At 45.4% G+C, this 20,764-nt stretch overlaps 1 protein-coding gene and 1 long non-coding RNA gene across 18 annotated transcripts in view; one reads left to right on the plus strand and one right to left on the minus strand.

Annotated features, from left to right (window-relative positions):
- Positions 1-603: 603 nt before the first annotated feature.
- Positions 604-20,764, plus strand: part of nrxn3a (neurexin 3a) — a 70,863-nt gene continuing 50,702 nt past the window's right edge. For 5 of the 17 annotated variants that reach the window (XR_008954196.1, XR_008954200.1, XR_008954198.1 and 2 more), the window contains exons 1-5: positions 605-900; positions 6,578-7,672; positions 11,718-11,738; positions 12,790-12,816; positions 13,597-13,665. Coding sequence is in view for 10 of the 17 variants with exons in the window: in XM_057058187.1 (XP_056914167.1) it covers positions 6,988-7,672; positions 11,718-11,738; positions 12,790-12,816; positions 13,597-13,665 (802 nt within the window). In the remaining 7 variants the exon portion in view is untranslated. Of the gene's footprint in view, positions 901-6,577; positions 7,673-11,717; positions 11,739-12,789; positions 12,817-13,596; positions 13,666-20,764 lie in introns of all 17 variants that reach the window. The other 12 variants (XR_008954195.1, XR_008954199.1, XR_008954197.1 and 9 more) reach the window with 5 other exon arrangements.
- On the minus strand, positions 2,302-3,239 carry LOC130539692 (uncharacterized). Its single transcript, XR_008954202.1, has 2 exons — positions 2,652-3,239; positions 2,302-2,572 (listed from the first exon to the last, which is right to left on the minus strand). It is a non-coding gene; the product is annotated as an uncharacterized LOC130539692 (long non-coding RNA).

A 20,764-nucleotide genomic window follows, 5' to 3' on the forward strand; every position in this document is an offset into this window, starting at 1 on the left:
AAAACCGATGATGAGAGATAAATTGTCCATGGCTAGTCAGGCAAAGCCAATCCTAAATGAGGCCCACGCGGCTGATTGGCTCCTCTCTGCTTCTGGTGCACACGTTGCTCAAGTGCAGGTGAACTGATGCAGACTCATTATTGCCCCCTAGCTGAACACCTTTTTCTGCTTATAAATGTGTTGCTACAGGAGAGTCCACTGGCCTGGTATGCTTCACTGCTAGAGAAGGCATCAGTAAAAGATAATTGATGGATATCATCATCATCATCATCATCACCACCATCACCATTACCGTCCAATCATATGTGGGGCTTAAGGGGCTCATAAGGGGCTTTATTTCCTCTCCCCGTATATGAAGTTATTGGTCCCACCTGCCTTTAAATGCCTTAAAAGGAGAAGGTGGCAATTCCTCATGTGACAGAGCGAAAATAAAAGAGAATACACAGAATTTAAAAAAACAACAACAAACAAATCAATTCCAAAACGGTCAAACACGGTCACGGAGGCTGGATGAGCGCCAACATTTGGAGTACATCCCCCGCGTTGACGAGCACGCATATGCCTTTAAATGCCGATTGCTGAACTGAGTAGAGGACGGGCCAGAGTGGGGCGTGCGTTTGTGCGCGTGTGTGTGTGCGTCTGCGCGTGCGCCCCTCTCCTCACCTGCAGCCATTAGCGATCCGAACGGATCCTCAACAGCGGCTTTTGTACCCGTGATGAAGCGCGTTCGACGCACCTGTGAGGAGCGCTAGATCCCGCCCGGTCTGGCCCGGTACCGCCCGATTGTCACGGAACCTCACCACCACTGCGCGCACTTGGACCATTGCTGCTGCTTGACGCACGGAGCTGGATTTTAAAGAACGGGACAGCTGGGTTTTAAATATTGGGATTTAAAATCAGGTCAGTTTTTTCGTTTCGTTTCTTTTTTCGATGCATCCCGTCGGTTCGAAGCCCGTTTTGGGGGGGAGCACGCGCCGGGAGAAGGCAGCGTTCAGCCTTAGATTCTGGAACTTTGATACTTTTGCACCACTTTGAGCAGTTGTGACGCACCGGGTGGGTTACGGCGAGTCTCCTTGAAGGATTCGCTCTTTCTTTGATGTAGACTCGGGTTGAATTTGTGCCATGATGGCCTCTACTTTACCTCCGTGGAGCAGACTATGACAGGCGTTGACAGGACCCTGAGCACCCCCCGCCCCCTCTCAGGCGCTGTCGACTGGGTCAATTTTCTTTTCTCTTCTTTAATCGAATTATTCTTGGAAATAAATGTAGAATATTTAAAGAGGCGAAGCGGCCGCGAAGCGTTGAAAATGCGCCCCGCAGCCCTTCTCCGGCGCATGTTTCAGCTGATGAATAATGGAGAGCGTGCTCGTCAGGTGTCCGGTGTCCGCGCATTGTTCTCATCGGCAGCTTCGTGTTTAAATGTCAACCAAATTGTGGGCCCTGTGCATCCATTCGTTCAGTCTTCAGGCTTTTCTGGAGGACGCCGCGGTGGTGGAAGCCTCGACCTCTGCGCGTCCACCCCGACAATCATCTGCTGTATTCGCGCGTTTTTGGCTTTGTCTTTTTTTTTTCTATTCCCAAATTCCATCACATTATATGTTTTCGATCAGAATTTAATGGGCGGATTATTTGCAATTTAATTCAACAAATCAAAGCAGAGGGGACGTTTGATTTAAGGAAATGCTGCATTTAGAAATAAGGATAGATGGTGATGATGGTGGTGGTGATTGTGGTTAATTTTTGGCTCAAATGGCGCCAGTGGGAGGAAATGTAGCAAGTCAGCTCCTGATCAACTGCCTTCAGCCCTCCACTTTTCCTGCCTCCCGTTAAAAATCAGCAGCGGATTGTTCGGAGCTTCATCGCGTCGTTTGGAATATTTAGGAAAATATTTTAACAGCTTCCTCCGCACCTGCCAGCACCAGGCCCCGGTGTGCTGCGCCTCGAAAATCCGCCTCTTGCCGCAAAGCGTGCGGGCCTTCGCCCGACGCCTCGACAGACAATTCATCTGCGTTATTTGATCATCGATCAAATACTGATTCGTTTGATGTGTTACTGCACCCCCCACCTCCTGCGGTTCCAGAATTATAAAATTCTCCGGCGTTTATGCGCAGAGAATTTCTGCTCAGACTTCGAATGGGCGTGACCCGAAAAAGAAATGCGTGTGTTGCGAGCGCGGAGGCCCCAAGGTGCTAATCAGCCCCTGCACGAGCACGCGCCACGCACATCATACCCTCCTCACGTTTGACCAGAATGGATTTTTAATTTCAAAGAATTGGGACCATTTCGTGGAAAATACCGATATATTATGTATAGATAATTTTTTATTTTAAATGATTATTAATCTTTTCAAATCCTTCCAAACGGAGCTGCTGTTGGGCCAGACTGGAGCTGCTGGTTGGTGATGAGTCCGTGCAGATTTATTAGGCGCACAGGCCAAGGGCTCTCAAGGTAACAGCGGAACGGCAGGCTGCATTTTCGGGTTCTTTCCCAGTGCGTTTGTGTTCTGTCTGCGTTCACGCGAAAGTCCTCTCACACACGCTCCTTCCATCTGGCTTCTTGTCTTCCGTGCTCACTGAAATGGCGATAAATAAGGATAAATAACGGGTTTATCGAAAAAAATGCAATTTGATGCTTTGGCGCCATGTGCGGACTTTATTCTGCCGTCATGGACCGTCTCCATCTCAGCGGCCTCCGGCCGCGATGTGCGGATAGAAGGCGCCCAGAAAGCCGGAGCTCCGTCCTGGAGGAGGCCGTTTGGTGTTATATAAGCCGCGGCTGGTGGCAGGGTGTTGGGGTGTGTTCGCTCATGCTGACGCGTGTGCCCCAGTCGCCAGTTCGCGCGCACGCGCGTGGATTTTTTTTTTTTTTTTAATTTTTTTTACTATCTGTTCGTAGGTCTAATGCAGATTATTATTATTATTTTAAATTAGGCATCGAGGATGTGTGCGCTTGGGTGCGTGTGCGCGCGCGTTGAGTTGATAGTGCCGTCTTGGGCGCTCAGTATCTGGGTGATGTAATGCCTTGAAGGGTGCTGCAGCAGAACCATAGAACCCGGGCAGGCGTGTCCGACCTGCCCCCCCTCCCCCTCCCCCGCTGCCCCCCGCCGCCAAAACACCGTCCCGCAGATAAACGCATAATTCCACTTTCATTTTCAAAAATGGTTTAAAACGATGGACTCGGATTTAAAAAGAAGAATTAGTGTGTGTGTGAGTGTGTGTGTGTGAGTGAGAGAGAGAGAGAGAGAGCTGGCGTGTGAACGGCCTTTGAAATAATCAACGTATTTTGATCAAAGGAATTTAGTGATGAGAAATGTGCATTGTTGATGAAGGAGATGCAATTCTGCTTGGTTCATTTTAGCTGGATCTGATTTCTCCGTGATTTCAGGATTTAGTCTACATTTGCATTTGATTTCAATTGTTTGTGGGTGTAAAAATCCTGAATAAAACTTGATTTGCTGTCTTTAAAGGGACGTGATCAAATAGCTGCCTTCATTGCAGAGACGGTCCAGAACGCAGAGTTGGGAGGAGATTCGCTCCCAGATGCAGGTTCCAGCCTCCGTATGCAGCAGGATGAGGGGAGAGAAGGAAGAGCACCATGTGATGCATGAGTGGGAGTGGATGAGGCGGAACATTGTCCTCCTCTTCATCTCCTCCTCCTCCTCCTCCTCCTCCCTTTTCTCATCTACCAGGTTGCATCCTTGGAAGCCGAGTTTTGCCGTGTTCCACTGCGGCACTGGCAGAAAATGGCAGCTCGCTACAATTGTTCGGCATCAAACTGCTGCATCACTGTCGGTGTGAGAAATGTCGCGCGGCGACATCACAAGCTAATCTTGGTAAAAGAAGCGCTGCGTAACTGAGGTCTCATTTACAGGGAGGACATTTTGTTGCTCTTTGAATCGCTGCAGATCATTTGTGCGAGCAGCACCTGCTTAAGACTTACAAGTGGATCCATTTAAACACACACACATAAATACACACACGCGCGCGTGCACACACACACACGCTAATGTGCTGTCTTTTGTCAGAGAGTACATGGACTGGTCCCTCTGGGCTCCATCAAAGGAGCCTTTCACACAGAACAATGATCCAGCACATTTAGCCTTTTAACCCCTGACAAGATACACACACACACACACACACACACACACACACTGAATATAATGCCAGACTAAGTCTGCATTTTTCATACAAATAGAAATGGGAGGTGTGTTTCTGCTTGTAGGTTGGGGTTTGGGAAGCAGGCCTGCTCGAGGATTCCCAAAGGTCAGTGTAGATTATAAATGTACAAAAAACAAATGAGTTTGGTATTATCTTAGAAACACCATAATACTCACCAACGGAAGGTGGAGGAGTGTTGAAGTGTGTGTGAGCTTTAAAGCAGCATCTGTGGAGAAAGCCACAGACCATTCTTCTCACTGAATTCAAGGACCCCCTGCAAAAAAATCCACAGACGAGGCGATGGACCCACGTAGAGGATTTGCCAAAACATCCCGTCCCATTAGATGTAGCTCAGGTGAGGACGGGGGCCGCCTGCAACACCATCAATGAAGTCATCCTCCTGATACTGCCAATGGCGTCTTGCACCATCCAGGAGGAACCCGACTTTCCCTACTGGCACATATTGGCCGTCTGTGCGTCCCTCCGCGGTGGTGGAGCTGCCTCTTCTGGTCTCTGGGACAAATATCAGTTGGGCTCACCCGGTCTGGTATACGTTCTTTAGTCAGAGACACCAGTGGCCCTTTGGCCCTCTCTAAACCCAAAATTGGTGAAAAAGGTCAGAAAAGCTCAGCTGGAAAATAAAACTAGCGCTGTTTTGAGGGCCGCCTCGTTGTGGCCCCTCTGTTGCACCTGTATTTAATTTCATGAACCACTAAACACTACAACCCCCTCTGGCACCTAACTGACCAGGTCAATATGCCAGAAGCGGAGTTGATGCTATCATTTGATTTGAAATGGCGTCCTTCAGCGGAAGATCCCATTTTCCCACTAACGAACTCTCAGCTCACACTATTTAAAGCCTCTGGCTGACTGATCACGTTTATCTTGAACATGCAGGTGCCCCTCAAGACATTTATCCGAACAACACCATTGAATTATTTTAAATGTGGTCCTTTGAGAGACTTTTTCTGTCATGTGTAATGGGAACTAGTAATTTACGTGTACACTGCGTTTAACGCCACGCGAGACCTTGAAGTCGCTGGTCTGCCGCTGACTCGGCGCCCCGAATGGGCCGCTGGGGTCGAGTCAGCTTTGACTGGTACTGCCAGCAGGCCACTTGTGCTTTACATCCAAATATCTGAGGGAGTGCTCCAACACTGTTAGCGGCGTCGCTGCTCCCTGCCAGAGGTCACTTGTGTGGAGCCTTTTCTGTCTTACAAGATAAAAAAAAGACAATTTAAGCAACTCAAGAACTTCCTGTTATTCCTGGAAATGTCTCCACACAAAACTACATTATTATTAGGATAATTATCAGACATTTTTTTTGAATGTCAGGAGTAAGAAAAGCAATACTGATTACTAGCAGTAGTCAGGTGTGTTTTGGGGGTTGTTAAGGTGGTTTTCCACAGAGGAAAGAGGTGAACCACTAGACCCTGGTGAGTTTCCTGAGGTGGGACGTGTGTGCAGAATATCTCACGAGTGTGTGTGTGTGTGTGTGTCTGGGGATGGCTGGCCATCAGATAAAGGCAGTCTGCTGATAGCCGTGTGCTACTATGTGAGGAATGAGGTTAATTTAGGGAGCAGATGACTGATAGCACCCAACGACCTTCGTCAAGGTGAAGATAATGCAGACGTGTCACATGTTGAGGTGGAATTGCTGAAATCAGAGGAATTGACTGAACTATAAACGGTCCCCTTAAATAATGACTGTTTGTGTTTTGTGTGGCCGTTTTGAACTCCTAAAACCCAAACTGTCCTTCCAGAACCACTTTGATACCCCCCCTGCAAGTCCACAGGCAGTTTTCACAGACTTTCCCTTTTTAACAGGTTTGATTTTTGTGGTTAGTGAGGTTTAGAAAGAGGAGCCTCTCATCAATCTCCAGGTTAAGCAGACAGAATTTCCCTGGAACTGCATTAAAGAGAGATCTCAACTATTGTTCCTCAGTAGATCAATGATTTAATCCCTGTCTCTTTGGTACGACGCTATAAACTCCGTACCCCTGGATGTGGAGCTATTGGCTGGACAAAACCGTAAAATCCTGTTTTCCCTTTCAGTGTAGACTGGAAATGTTCCTGTCTACAATTTAACATTGTATTGCGCTATAACCCATCTTTTTGTGCCACAATTTAGGGTCTATGTGGCCATTGAGCTTGCAGTGCTTGGGAACGCAGAGTCAGATTGTGCGCACAGTTAAAGGCTGAAGTCCTGACGATGCATTCGATGTCACGGTTTACTCTCTGTCGGGGCACACAACTTTGCCATTAATGAAGGTGCTACGTTGTGCTTTCGATTGTTTGATTTTGTCTCCACTTGAGTCCCAGAGAGGTGTCGCTCTGTTCCGGCCGATAGACCTTGAATGCAACATGCGTGTACTAAAATGCCAATGCTGAAACTGTCCCACCTTCCTTCTGTCTGGCAGTGATGGAACCAAGGTTGACCAGCGGATCGAATGTCAGCGGCACGTCAACGGAGACAACATGACTGAGGACTTTTGGCTTTCGCTAATAGAACGAATTTATTCCACCAGACTGGACATCATGAGTCTTGAGAAGTGTAACAATTCTGAAGTGTGAGAACCATCTGAACCCATCGGCTCCACCTCCTCCTATTTCTGCAAGAGTCCAGAGGGATCCACTCTTCCAGATTGCTGATGTAAACGACCTTAAGACTGTTAAAACCATGACTGTTCTCCCCACACTGCCCCTTTCCAAATGAAAGCTTATTTTTATAGCAAATATTTATCAGAGGATCTCCCTGCACTTACTGTAGACCCAATTGTGGATCCATTCTCCTGAAACTTTTTTGGATTACATTTTTTTTTCAGCAAATATGGATCTTATAGGTTTTTTTATTGGGCTGCAGGTTTTCCTTAGCACATGTCTGGGAATGGAATTTTTAGGCACACCAGGTCAATGGGCACGCTACCTCCGATGGGACGCCAGCACTCGTGGTGACCTCAGCTTTCAGCTCAAAACAGAAGCATCAGAAGCACTGTTGCTGTACTTTGATGATGGAGGCTACTGTGATTTTCTGCAGTTGTCAGTGACGGAGGGGCGACTTCAGCTGCGCTTCAGTATCGACTGTGCCGAGACGACTGTGGTGTCCAATGGAAGGGTCGATGACGGAAGCTGGCACTTGGCTGCCCTGAGCAGGTATCACCAACGCACCGTGCTAGCGCTCGATGGCCAAGCCAAGGCAGATGAAGTGCGGCCCCAGCGTCTCTTCATGAAAATAGTCAGTGACCTGTTCCTGGGTGGAGTTCCACAGGACATCCGCAACGGCGCACTTACCTTGCCCACAGTGCGAAACATGCAGCCCTTCAGGGGCACCATCACAGACCTCAAATATGGCATCTCCCAACCGCAGTTCTTGGGAAGTCTTAAAGTGCTCTTGGAATCCGAGGGGTGGTGCACCGTAAACCCATGTGAGAACGGAGGAACTTGCTTAGTCGTGGATGCCGAACCTGTTTGTGACTGCTCCAAGACAGAGTACAAGGGGCGCTTCTGCAACGAAGGTAATATGTTCAGCACAACATTTTTTCCACTGTAAATGTGTGCTTGCTTGAATGGCGCCGCCTCAAAAATGCTGCTTGAATGTGCCAGGAACCACTTTCAACAATTATCCTTCTCATCATTACTGTATTATGACAATGTGATTCTTAACTACCTGCCTATGACAACACTCTCTCTCCAAGGAATTGGTGCACTTCTTGTGGGGTTTGCACTTATTATCACAATGTGCTGCTTTGCGTGTTTTGCGTTGGGGAATCATGGACTCAGACGCTCTTTGATTCTGCCGGCATTTGCCTTCATTGGTAAGCCCTGTGTGTCTGCATGGGGTGCGAAAGCACAAAGCTAATCCAAGCTTGGTTAGCCAGGTTAATGGCCTCAGCTGGAGGCACTGATAAGGACGGCTACAGAGGGAATGGAGCCTTCCGAGCACCCTTTCTTTACCGCATTACAAGATGGCTGGCCATGTTAGCGGCTCTTTTTCAGTTGCTTTGCAGCACACGTTCCCTCCGGTTTATTGCACTCCACTGTTTTGGCAAAAAGGTTCTCTTTATGTCATTTTAATTGAATGAAAATTCAGAGGAAAAAAACCATTATTGTACACCCTTTCCCACTGTCTGTGCTCTTAAACCTCCCCTCATTTTTCTTGCTGTTCGCATACTCATTTACAGGAAATCCACACATTCTTCAGGCTTCCTGAAGCTCCTGCTGAGGGTGGACGCTAACCTGATTCCTGATGAGATAATCAATAGCACTTAAATAAGAAAGTGGCTGAACTCCCTTGTTCCCTCCATTTAATGACTCAAATCAGAGGCAGTTTGTTCTAATGGATTTGTTCTGTTGGTTTTCTCCCTCTTTCCTGACAAGCTCACAAAAGTGAAATTTACATCCCATTTGGTCTGGTTCCAAATCCCCCCTCGCAGACAAAAGGCCGGGGGGATCTGGAATTTCCAGATTAGGTCTCTTATCTTTCACTGCTGGTGGCTGGGAAAAGGCATGAAACGAGGTGAGGGGGTGGGGTCAGAGCAGTGTGGCAGTGGGCGGAGTCTGCTGACATGGCTGAACGTGCCGTGTAAAGATGTGTGTGCTTTAAAACGGCACGTTCGCGGCAAAGGAAATCTTCAAGCTCTGGTGTCCCCTTGTCACCCACCCACAAAGGAGTGTTTGCTGAGCTTTACAGTCCTACAAGAGACTGAAGCCTCACAGAAGCATCGTCTGATCATGTCAGGTCTTGGGCCAGGCCTCGGGTCATGCCTCTCAGATGCACTAAACATAAAGAAAAATGATACTAACTAATCTTCCAGAAGAACGTTTTCTTGCTTGCCTAGTTTGTCAGTAGAAGCCACATTTCTTCACTTCAGCTAGCTTTTTCCTTTTCTGAGGAATTATTGAGGGAGATATTGATCCTCTACCCCTGGAACCATGAGACAGCAGCACTAAAGCAGCGCACATATACGTTGCTTTAACACTGCTGTCTCGTGGTTTGGCTAGCATCTAAATAATGTCAGAATCTAAAGATCAATGTAGCCTTTTTTCCATGCTCCCATTTGTCTGTGGGCTTATAGTTGCTGCCATAACAGCTGTGGTGTTGATGACTCTGAATTCTCTTTCTGGGAGTTCAAAACACCTTTTAAATTTTTTTAAATTAGCCATTGGGTTAGCAAATTAGCCGTTGGGGCTACCAATGTTGGTAAATTGATAGGAGAGTGTCTCGTATTTTTAAAGTTACTGTATGATATTAGAAATGATGAGAGTAAAATCAACATGGTGAGTTTAGGTTATTTTTACATAGATCAAAGAGCGTGGATGTTGCCAATATCAGTGATCCTCAATGTTTGCACTTTCCTGTCAGATAATTCAAAATTTGACAAGAAAATTACCTTTTATATCACAGTATATAATACGAGACACATTAGTGTGAGAAAAAAATTGTCTTTTTTTCCTTTTTCTCTTCTTATTTAATGTTTGGTATTATTTATTTAGTGACTTCCCTGTAGGCCGTTGAGAAGCCAACATGAGCCTCTGACCTCCGCGTCCCTCTCGGAGTGTGTTCAGATCATTGAATTGATCAGTTGGACACACAGGAACGTGGCTTTGATGGCAGCAGCATCAAAGCCAGCCAAGCCCGCCGTGTGTCCATGTAGTGGTGCATCATACATGTTATTGCCTTCATCTGTGGTGAAGGGACGCACTTTGAAAGACCTGATTAATCACTGCTCTCTCCTATTTTCTCCACGCATAATGACTCATGCCTGTAAGTAATCCACTTTCAACTCTAATCCTCCCCTATCCTCACCTCACCTTTTGGCTACTGAACTGAAAGAGAGCCACACTTACACACGACTACTCATGCCCCAGATTCCAAGTCCACCGATGAATAAATAAGTTTGCCGACGCATCTGTGAGTCATGCCAGAGGAAGGTAATCACTTTGGATTGGATTTTTTTTAAGACCAAATCCCGAAGAATACTCCGGGATATAATCCACAGTATTTATAAATTTAAGAACATTCTCCCCATACAGTAGTTGTGTTGAGTTATATATGGTGAGTCCAGCGCCTGGGAGTTGTGCCAGCAACTCTTTGATGGCTACCTTGTTCAATAAGTACCTTTGATTCTGTGTTTCTACACGAGATCAAAGCTACAGACCATTTCTGCACAGAAACGTCCATCGTTCTGAAATGGGAGACATTTGGTTTGACCGTCTGGTCAAACTCTCGGTCAGAGATGTAACTAAGAACCCAGCGGTCACTCCGACTTAACTCCAAAGGCCCTGCGTGCACATGGTGGAACATTCCAGAAGGTCAAGCGTCACCACCAGTATTCCACTAGTCTGAGCTGTAAAGGCTGTAACTGGGGGAGTGTTGTGTTCAGAGGCCGATCCTCAGCTGGCCTCCAGTTCCACAATGTGACAAAGTTCATTTCTGTTACCTTGAGTCCTGATGACCTTCGGCTTCAGAGCCGGACACAAGAAGAAAACCCTCGGTGTCAATTACGCAGATGACACAGTGGACAGCCCGGGGAGTCGAGCACATACAGGCAGGAGGTGTAAGAGTTGAAGCAGTGGGGTGGAGACAGCAACATCCACCGCGATGCCCAGAAGACCAAGGAGATAGTTGTGGATTTTCCTGCCCCTCCACGTGACTAGAGCAGCAGTGGAATCCTGCAGATCTCGGGCAAATACGGCTGCAGCGGCTGCTGTGGACAGAGGAGTGCCAGCAGGTGCAGCCCACCGCCAGTAGGAGAGTTGTACTCGACCAGATGCCAGGACAGAGTCCCCTGCGTCCCCCCTCGCAGCAGCCACCTCGCCCACAAACGCCCCTCTGCTCTCTGAAAGGAGATGGTGAAGAGCTGCACCTCCACCACCCTCATGTTCAGAGATGTTGCTCACAGCCGTCACAGGACCGTGCTAAACATGTGAGTGTGAAAAGGGCTCCATCCCGCTTTTATAGCTTTTATAGAACAAAAAAACATCATCTTTGCTGAGTCATCAGAAGGAAACACCACAGAGTCAATGTCCGCCGGGCCTCCTGCGGGCGCTCGGAGTTTGCTCCTCCTATACCATGTAAATTAGCAGGTTGACTCAGTAGAGCTGAAAGTTGAGGAGCAGGAGGAAGATCATGAGATAATCCACGCTGAGAGGAGGAGTGAGACAGAGAGAGAGAGGTGACCGTTCACAGCTCAAGAGGAACGAGTCCGTTTGAGGGGAATTAATATCTGCTGCATATCTGATTGACTCCATCTGGCTGTGTTCAAATCAGCCACCTACAGGATCAATTAGTGCTGTGCTGCACAGAACATGCAGGGCGTTTCATGTCCATTACCCTTTACTTCATTTCCAGCAACTTCATTTAATTAGCGGCTGTATGGAATAAGGCATATGTTGTTGTTGTTGTTGTCGTCGTCGTCGTCGTCGTCGTCATCAACGATGGCCGATGTTTCCCGCCACTGATTGGACCATCAACGTAGAGCCATTTTAGCAGAACATACAGTGATGTGTGTTTCTAATGCTGCTCTGTTTGCTTATGTTCTCTGCTTCCTTCCGTTCCAGAGGTGAACCACTCTATCCCAGGTGAGTTTGAATAAAATGGCAACACCGTGAATGTAAAGACTGGGAACGACTAACCTTCGAGGGTTTTTTGGGCTCCAGTCAAACTCGTAATTGTTCTAAGGTGTCCAGACAGGTGCCTTGAACAACAGGAATATGTTTATAAATGTGTAATAAATATAAGTGTAGGGGATATTTACAAGTCTGTTCGACTCATCATGTGTCATGAGTACTTTTGTGTGTTCATTCATTTCTTTATTTCAGTACAACTGTGATGTTGTGTGTAACAAACAAGTGCTCCTCCTGTTTTGGTTTCACACCCAGATCACCTGTTCACACTGGCTCCAGGCCTAAAAATCACCTGTGTGCCAGGGCTACTGAACTTAGTTATTACTGTCCCACTTGCAGAAACTTGCTCTGTTACAGCACCTAAATAAGTAATGAGTTGATGTTCACCATTGTATTCATCTAGCAGCTTCTTGTTGCTGTGCAGGTGCTTCATCAAGGCAGTTAATTAGTAACATTATTTACAGTGTGGAGGATTGTTTTTACATACAGGTGTACGAACACAGCAGAATGGCTTCATGCCACGCTGCCAACAGCCACTGTGAGTGAAGGGAATTATTACAGGACTCAATCCATAAGGAGAAGCACATGAGATGAGAAGAGATGAGATAAGGAAGAGATGAGATGGGATGAGAAGAGATGAGATGAGAAAAGTTGAGATGAGACAAGAAGAGATGAGAAGAGTTGAGATGAGAAAAGAAAAATGAGAAGAGAAGATATGAGATGAGAAGGAGATGAAAGTATGAGTGTTTTGTGCTCATCGTAGCAAACGCGGCCACTCAAGCGTGATGTCTCGTTACACCATCTTTGTCATGAGTCTTTCCTGCCTCGACTATCAGAAGCAACATGTGTTGATGAGAAGCCTCCTGCTCACCAGGAAGCTTCGTGTGAACTTAGCGTGTTCTGATGACATGTTTTCTGTCTCTGGAAAACATGGATCATCACAATACCAAAGTGTATTGAAACTGAGTGTTCTCTGACGCCCTCTTGCTTTCTTCTTCTTCTCAAGGCCTTGCACATATGATGGCAGATCAAGGTATGACCCTCTCCTCCTCCTCCTCCTCCTCCTCCTTCTTGTTCTAGTGTGAAACTGCATGCCTTAGTAACGCTGGACAATATTGGCATATTCTCATCCCAGGTTTCTCACACACCAACCTTAAACCTTTTGTCATGTTAATATTTAGCCTGTTGGTATTGGTCCATGATAAATAATGAGAAATAAAATTAGGATGAAATAAAATGAGGAACTGTGAAGTCGTGTGGGAGCAATGATGCTGACTGAGCTAAGCTAAGCCATGATGTTCACCAGTAATTAGGTTAATTTGTTAGACAGCAGTAGCATATCAACAACAAAAGTGTTCTATAATAATTCATTAGTTCAAAAGAAAATGTCAATTAAAGTGTGCTGATTCACACCCAAAAGCAGCTCATCAGTGAATGCACTAAGTAGTGCACGAAGGACCAGGGAGCAGTGAAGGAGTGGATGAGTTGGGACCCATCCAACACATGTCGTTTAGGAAAATTGGAAACCCAATGTAAAAAAGATGCAAGTCTAAATAAGACCAACCTGGGATGAGAGAGTGTACACAGACGTGCACGTTTATAGTTCTTCTTCCTAAAAGCTTTGTGTGGGACTTATTGTGTGAAGTGTTTGGAGACAGTGTATGCATGTTTTAAGCATTTTAAAGTAGCATTTTAGCTTTTTTGGACACTCTTGACGTTGATATACTGCTGTTTGAACTAAAATCTTCTCCCTCTTCCCCCTTTTTTTTTGCTGTGGATCCCCAATTATCTCTGCCTCCTCCTGCTCTTCTAGCTAAAAGCAAAGGTACAGCATTTTCCAAATCTTTCCTTTTCCATCTGTATGAAAAGCATCGCGTGCTCTGTGAGTGTTTAAGAGCTCTAACGTGTTTACTCCTCTGTGTGTCTCTTCTGGAATGATTTTTCACCAAGAGCGCTGGATTAAGTGAGCAATTAAACCAACCCTAATTGATGGCGAAGGAGAAAAAACATTTTGCTCCCTGTTTGCTGGCTGTGTGTGTGTGTGTGTGTGAGGACTTCTCTGGTCATGATTCTTCCTGAGACTTGAAATTGTGAAATGACTTGTAGACGAAGACATTATTACTATTGTTGTTTTACTATTGTATTATTATGAGGATGATAATGATGATGATGGATTATTATGCTGAGGATGAGTCATTGGGCTCATCACCGGTAGGACCTGCAACCTGTCCCTGATGGCAGTACTGGAACGGCTCCGTGAAGTGATTCCACCATTTAGAACATCCCATTTAGATGTTTTTGAGGTTCTTCGGTTTCCGGCACACAGCCTGGAATGAGACGTTCTCTCTGTTCATCTCCAGCTTTACCCGGTGCAGCACGCCTACGTCATTGTGTGCTGTCCTGCGACCTTCTCCAGGAGCACAAACACAACAGAACTAAAGCAGGTTTGGGTTTGTTCAACGTGTGGTGAATTTGTTGATCCACATAGGATGCGTAAGTCCCTCAGAAAGCCCTCACATGGCTGGTGTCCTGAAGGAGGACTTCCATGAGTTGAGGGGTTGACTGAGACCATGAAAAGGTCTGATTGGTCCATTTGGAGAGGAGCTCTGATTTCCTGAACCATCTGTGGGAGATTCCTCCTGCCTCAGCACCTGTCCCTCCTCCACATGGTTGCTTTTAATCCCTGAGTGAGAGGGACAGTATCGGGCTTCCTGTTGTCTCCTGTTGGACGGCTGAAAGGCACGACTCTGCACTTGTATCCCAGCATGTCGGTGGAAGGCAGAAGGACATCCAGGAAGTAGGCCAGGTTCCGAGCATACCGTCGTAAGAATTTTCCTCTAGAATGTTCAGATTTGGGCCAAGAATTTGGGCAAAACGTCACTATTTGTGGGTTTGTGGGAACACAGCAAATGACTGAAATGATTTCTATCAGTCTTGGATGCAGAATTGTTGTGTGTTTATAGAAAAAAACGCTGGAGGGACATGAATGTTGGATATAATGAGCATAGAATTTATGAAAGCAACTGTGTGTGGAGGTGGGGGGTGGTTAGACAATAGAGGATCAGTGATCCTGTTCAGGTTTGAGCTGAACTGGATGAAGTGATCCATCCTGTGGATCTGTCCTGTGAAGATGGTTATCAGTGGGAAAAGCAGCAGACGTGTGGGGGGTTTGAGGGTGCCGGGACATTTGTGTTTGGTGCGCTTGACTGCTTGTTTGTCAGTGAGCCAGACAAGAAGGGTGGGGATAGCCCAGAGAGGGTGAAGGGTTGGGGGAGCTTGTGCCTCGGGGACAAGTGTGGAACCGAGGTGAAAAGTCCCTCGGTGGCTAGAGCGGACCCTTGAGAACAAAGCAAGGGTGACTGGATTTCACCCAGCATCCATTCTGAGTAGGTTGTTCAGGGTACTGCCGTAAGTCAAACGAACTTTTCAGGCATACCTGCACTCGACTAAAGCTGCCAGATGAACCGTTACTGTGGACAAAAGGAGACAGTGATGCAGTCTTCAGCCAAGCCCTGCTGGCCTGCAGTGCTCTCCCAACACGGCCTGCTTCAGCGGCTGTCCCTTGCTGTCCTTCATGCAATAACCATTAATTATGTTGGGGGTCAACAGTTATGAGAAAGAAAAAATGAGCATGTGATATGGAAGACAGAGCAACATAGGAATGGGTTTTAAATAAGCTTGAAAGGATCCAATCCCATCCGATCCGATCCCTGAGCTAGCTGGCCGTATCTTCTCCAGAGGGGCTCTGACCACGACTCATGGGCTCAACGATTCACCCAAATAAAACCAGACCTGCTGGAGACACCATCCAGTCCTGAACTGGGAGTTACGTTGAAATGGCCAATTATTCATTCTCATTGTGTCTAAAAGCTGATTGCAACCCCGACTGGATACGGACCACATTGTTTTCTTCATCACTGAAGCTTTCATACGCACTGAATATCCCTAGAGCAGTCCTACAAGGATTAAATGTGCCATAAGGGCTTGACAAATCATCATGTCCTGATCTGGGCTGGCTGCTCACTGCACCACTCTTGTGTGCGTCACCTCATGCTGGCAGATATCATATGGCAGAAAACAACATGCAGCAAAGACAAGCAACAGCCCAGAAAACAGGGCGCAGAGCTCTGACAAGTGACGCTAAATTTGCTCTCCGTACTGACATTTATCCTTCTTTTCCTATTTTCAGCTTAACTGCAGAATTTATATACCTGGGAAAGCCTCTGGAGGTTTTTCAGCTTCCCGTTGACATTAAAATGCACTTTAGGCTTGTTAAATTGATTTTTATTTATAAGCCGTTGACAACTGTGTAATACCAAATGTTTCACATTTTTATATCACCACTTCTTTTTCTTATTCCTCCAGAACATACTTGAACATGAGAACCAACATAATGGCAACTTTTTTTCTTTGAAGTCTAGCTACACACATATATGTATGTGTATATATATATACAGTATGCGTGTGTGTGTGTATATATATATATATATATATGTGTGTGTGTGTGTGTGTGTAAACTAATTGTTTTTTACAGAACAACTGATTTTTTATTTTTTTTTCATCTCTTTTCATCTTAATCATCTCCATTTCAATAGTTGGTGAAGATTGTCCCACACTTTGGGGAGTTTTCTTGTAAAGCTGTAATATATTTCTTTTCCTCCCACCGTCGGAGCTGGTGCACAAAACTTCAAACTCTAAAAAAGAATGGTCCTAATTCCCAGACCTTCACTTTTTTCTCTATCACTAAAAGAAGACTTATTCATTCCAAAAAAATGGGTCCCTTTACAGCTGACACATTAGTTTTTGTTTTTTTTTACTTACCTTGAGCCGATAACCAACCTCTCACCAACAGGTGGCACTCAAACCCCCAACTCTTTTCATGATTCCCCCGTTGGGGGTTGTAAAGCTGACGGTTGTTGGACACAGTCTTTCTCCAGCAGCAGTATAACTCATATCAGCATCACCATCCAGCTCGGTCAAGAGTCCATGCTGAGTTTATTAATACTCCCCTTCAACTTGCAGAGCACAAAGTGTTTAGTCAACCCAGTTTGACTAGTTTACCGCCCGGTTTAAATAACACCTCTCAAAGCAAGCGTGATCGGAAAATAGTGGCATACATGTGATGTCCCAAAGCTACAGCTCATTGATCAGATAGAGGACAACATCACAGCACTGGTAAAGACAATAGGTTTGCTTCAGTCTTCACTTTTTCACTGTGGGATGGAAATTGTGATGGGAGGCATCAACTCCAACAATGACCACAGGGAATTTCTGGCTCAGTGTTAGCCTGGTGCACACCTCCATATTTTGGTCTTTGACGATCCTTTTCCAAATGTTTCCTTGACTAAAAAATGATTGCCAAGTTATTAAGGTAAATAATTGCAGACATTTGGTCATGATTATAGCTTTATTTTGGTTCAAAAAATAAAAATCAGATTTACTGCACGCGGCAGTATCCTGCTGTTTCTGAAATGAAGGTGTTCTTACTATTTTGTCAAATTTCTCCCACTTTCTGCCTTAATATGTGCAATAGGTTTATCCCCAGAACATATATTTCAGTGGGTGTCGCAGGAAAAGATGAGCATTTGCTGTGGAGAGATGATGAATTGTGGTGACATGATGGCAATCGCAGCCCGTGCTAATCAGCTAATCAGGTTTGATCACGCTACAGAGTTGTATACTCTCTTGCTAATCCTGAGGAGACGGTGATAATCAAGAGTTGATGAGACCTGGGTCTTTTTTACTTTCCATTTCTCTGCTGACACTGATAACTTACATATAAAACAGAAATGCAGTATGTGTTTTAGTAAATATATATAGCCGAGCAGTAAGGACCCGAGCACAACACAACAGGCTTGTAATGCCTTAACTATGTTCTTGAATCCTAGTTTGTTTTATAGAACAAGCGGGTAAAAACGGGTATTAACACAGATGAGAACACAGTAAAAACAAGCCAACTAAACTCCTTGGTCCCCTCTAACCCACGGTGTTAGTCCTCCAGAGCTATCTATTTTCCTTGAGTTTGAGGCTGATTTTTGGAGAGGATGGGACCAGCAGCCACATGCAATGTGCTGACCGCCAAAACAATTTGTCAACTGGAATTTGCAGGATGGAAATGGTTGTGAAACTAGCATGGAGGGTGCTGACTGCCTCATCAGCTGTGTCTGCTGGATGGAAAGAAACACCTCAGAAGAGATGATGTTTGATCCCAAGTCTTTTGGGGTCTATTTACCAATGATCGGACCACAGCACAAATTAACTCCTGCAAGTCCCTGTGCATACACACAGGTAATAATCTGATATGCGAAGCCCATGTAGACTCTGTTTCATATTAGAGCAAAAACTGCACTTCCTGAGAAGGCTCAGAACCTTGGGTGGGACCCAGAATGTGCAGTTGCTTCTATTCTGCTAACCCCCCTGCTCTAGTCCCCCAGTGCCCCAGTCATCAAGTTAATGGCTGAGAAAGATAAATAGAAGGATGCATGAATTGCTGTTGTTCTTTTAATGCAGACACTGAAGTCCAAGATAAATTTCCCACTGGGATGACAAAGCCTGTCTACCTGTTTGTCCATCTGCCTGTCTGTCTGTTTTTGAACATGTTGGGTATATAGACAACTGCAAAGTAGCTGTAGACTTGGCTGAATGTCCAGCAAACATTTGCAAATCCAAAAATAAAACTGTAGCTACTTGCGCTTCTCTCCAACAGGCCAACAGCTGACTGCTGTAAGATGACCTGAATCCATTTCCATCGCATTTTGGCCTACAGTGTACCCCTCTTTTTAAGAAAGCACTCATAGAGCAGGTAATTTCCCCACATATTGAGATGCACGGGGTCATTGGGGGGGTTGTAAAGGTGATGTGGGAGTCAGGCCATGGCCTTGGCCTTGCTGGGGGAGAAAGAATATTCGGTCTGGATTATAGCTGGGTGGAGATGAAGACGAAGGATGCTTCAGGTTATCCTGCTAACGGGCAGGTCTGCAGCCTTGGATAACTCCCCGTTGTTCAGTCAATGTGAAGGTTAAGTCAGCATTACCAGGGTTACCCTAGAACTGCAGGTAAGATGAAGGACTACAGGACATGGAACTGGACTGTATCATGATGTTTACCATAAAATTGTAACAGATCATGTATGAACCCTATTGCAGTTCAAAGGACTCAGCACCAATGGAGGGAGTTCAAAGGGATTCTGAAATCAGAAACAATCACATGAGGAGCAGGCAGTTAAAACAAAACCCATAAACTCCCTGTTCTCAGGCTGTGAAGAAGGCAAGTTCACTGGCAGGTCCTGTCCCTCAGAGGTCTGTCCTGTCCCTCAGAGGCCTCCTTCTCCTTAGACACAGTGGAAGGGCCAGCAGCAGGTAGAATATTGCAAGGGCCCCTGCTGATGTTGCTGAGGGAGGGCTGGTCTAGATGTTGGCAAAAGTCCTGTATGTGACCCACAATGTGTTGAGCAGGAACATTGGATCCTCTGCATAGATCAAGGCAGGAGCCGGGCTGGGAAGCGTGGAGGTTGGTACACAGGAAAGGAGAAAATCCAATGGCGGAGTTGGTCAGGGTGTTGTGAGCAGGGTAAAACATGGTTGAGGAACAGCTGGAAAGTCTAGCTGATGTCAAGGGCACAAAGTAGGCCACCTTTGGGAAACGGCTCACCATGCGGTGATGGCAGGACCGTGGCCATGTCCATTAAAATGGGTGCGGCAGTCTATAAAAGTGGGCAGGAGGTGAACCACTAGGAAGGAGGGGCTCGAACTGGAACAGTAGGAGAAAGCTGAGGGAGGAAGATTTTTCTGCTTCAGGATGCACCAGGACTGGTGAGGCCAGCATTAAGATGCTGTTGCTGGGCCCATGCCTGGCCAGATTACACTGTAATGGATGGCATGAACAAAAGCATCGGCATGAGCTAATTATAGTGCCATGCTAGTACACAGGTTCCCTACTTCTCTGTTTGGATTATTCTTTTCAGTTTAAACTTTTAAATGTGTCTGCATCATTAGTTTTGGGAAGCTACATTTTAAAATTAATATTGTGCTCTTGAGTGTATTGTCTTGTTATTATTTATTTACTTGTTATTATTGTTGTTATTACTATCATTATCATTGTTATTAGTGATCAATTACAATTATTATTATTATTATTATTATTATTATTATTATTACTATGTTAATATCAGGAAGCTCATTAGCTTCATAGGGAGGGTTATGCATATACTAACATAACATTTGGCACAATACACCATCTAAATAGTAAAGAAATCTTGAACTATATTATTAACGCAGGGTGCTCAATATCATTATTATTATTATTATTATTATTATTATTATTATTATTATTATTATTATTATTATTATTATTGTTGTTGTTATTGTTATTATATAACAACAATACATGATGACTAATAACATTGATAATGAAGATCGTAATAACAATAATTATAATAAATGCTAACAATGATAGTAATAATAACAATAATAAATGATAATGATGATAGTAATAATAACAATGACTGTACACACAAGAGCACAAAGCTTTTCCTCAGAAGCCAAATGTCAGCTGCCCAAGTGACGCTGTTGACCCCAATAGTTCCTTTGCCTGCAGGCAAATGCTGAACGCTCCCTTGACGACGTTTCAAAAACAAAAGTGTGTGTGTGTGTGTGTGTGTGTGTGTATAGAAGGGGGTGGGGGTTAGGGTAGCAGGCTGTGAATATGCTGCAGGCTGAAGAAACATGACATTGATGTCGGCAGCGATTAAATCTAGATTCCAAGCGACAACATTTCTCAACGTGCCCAGAGGGAGCTAACACGAGGAGACATGATGAAAGAAGGATGGGGGATTGAAGGGAGGGAGAGTGATGGGAAATGGCTATCTTAATTAAATGGAAGTGCATTTTCTGTCCCTGCTATTGATTTGGGCCAGTGGTCTTGTACTTTTGTCCAATAGAGAGTTGTTCTGAGGTGGGTGAAGCCAACCAGGAGCATCAGCA

This window comes from Takifugu flavidus, chromosome 16 (genome assembly GCF_003711565.1).
Source record: "Takifugu flavidus isolate HTHZ2018 chromosome 16, ASM371156v2, whole genome shotgun sequence".
NCBI lineage: Eukaryota > Metazoa > Chordata > Actinopteri > Tetraodontiformes > Tetraodontidae > Takifugu > Takifugu flavidus.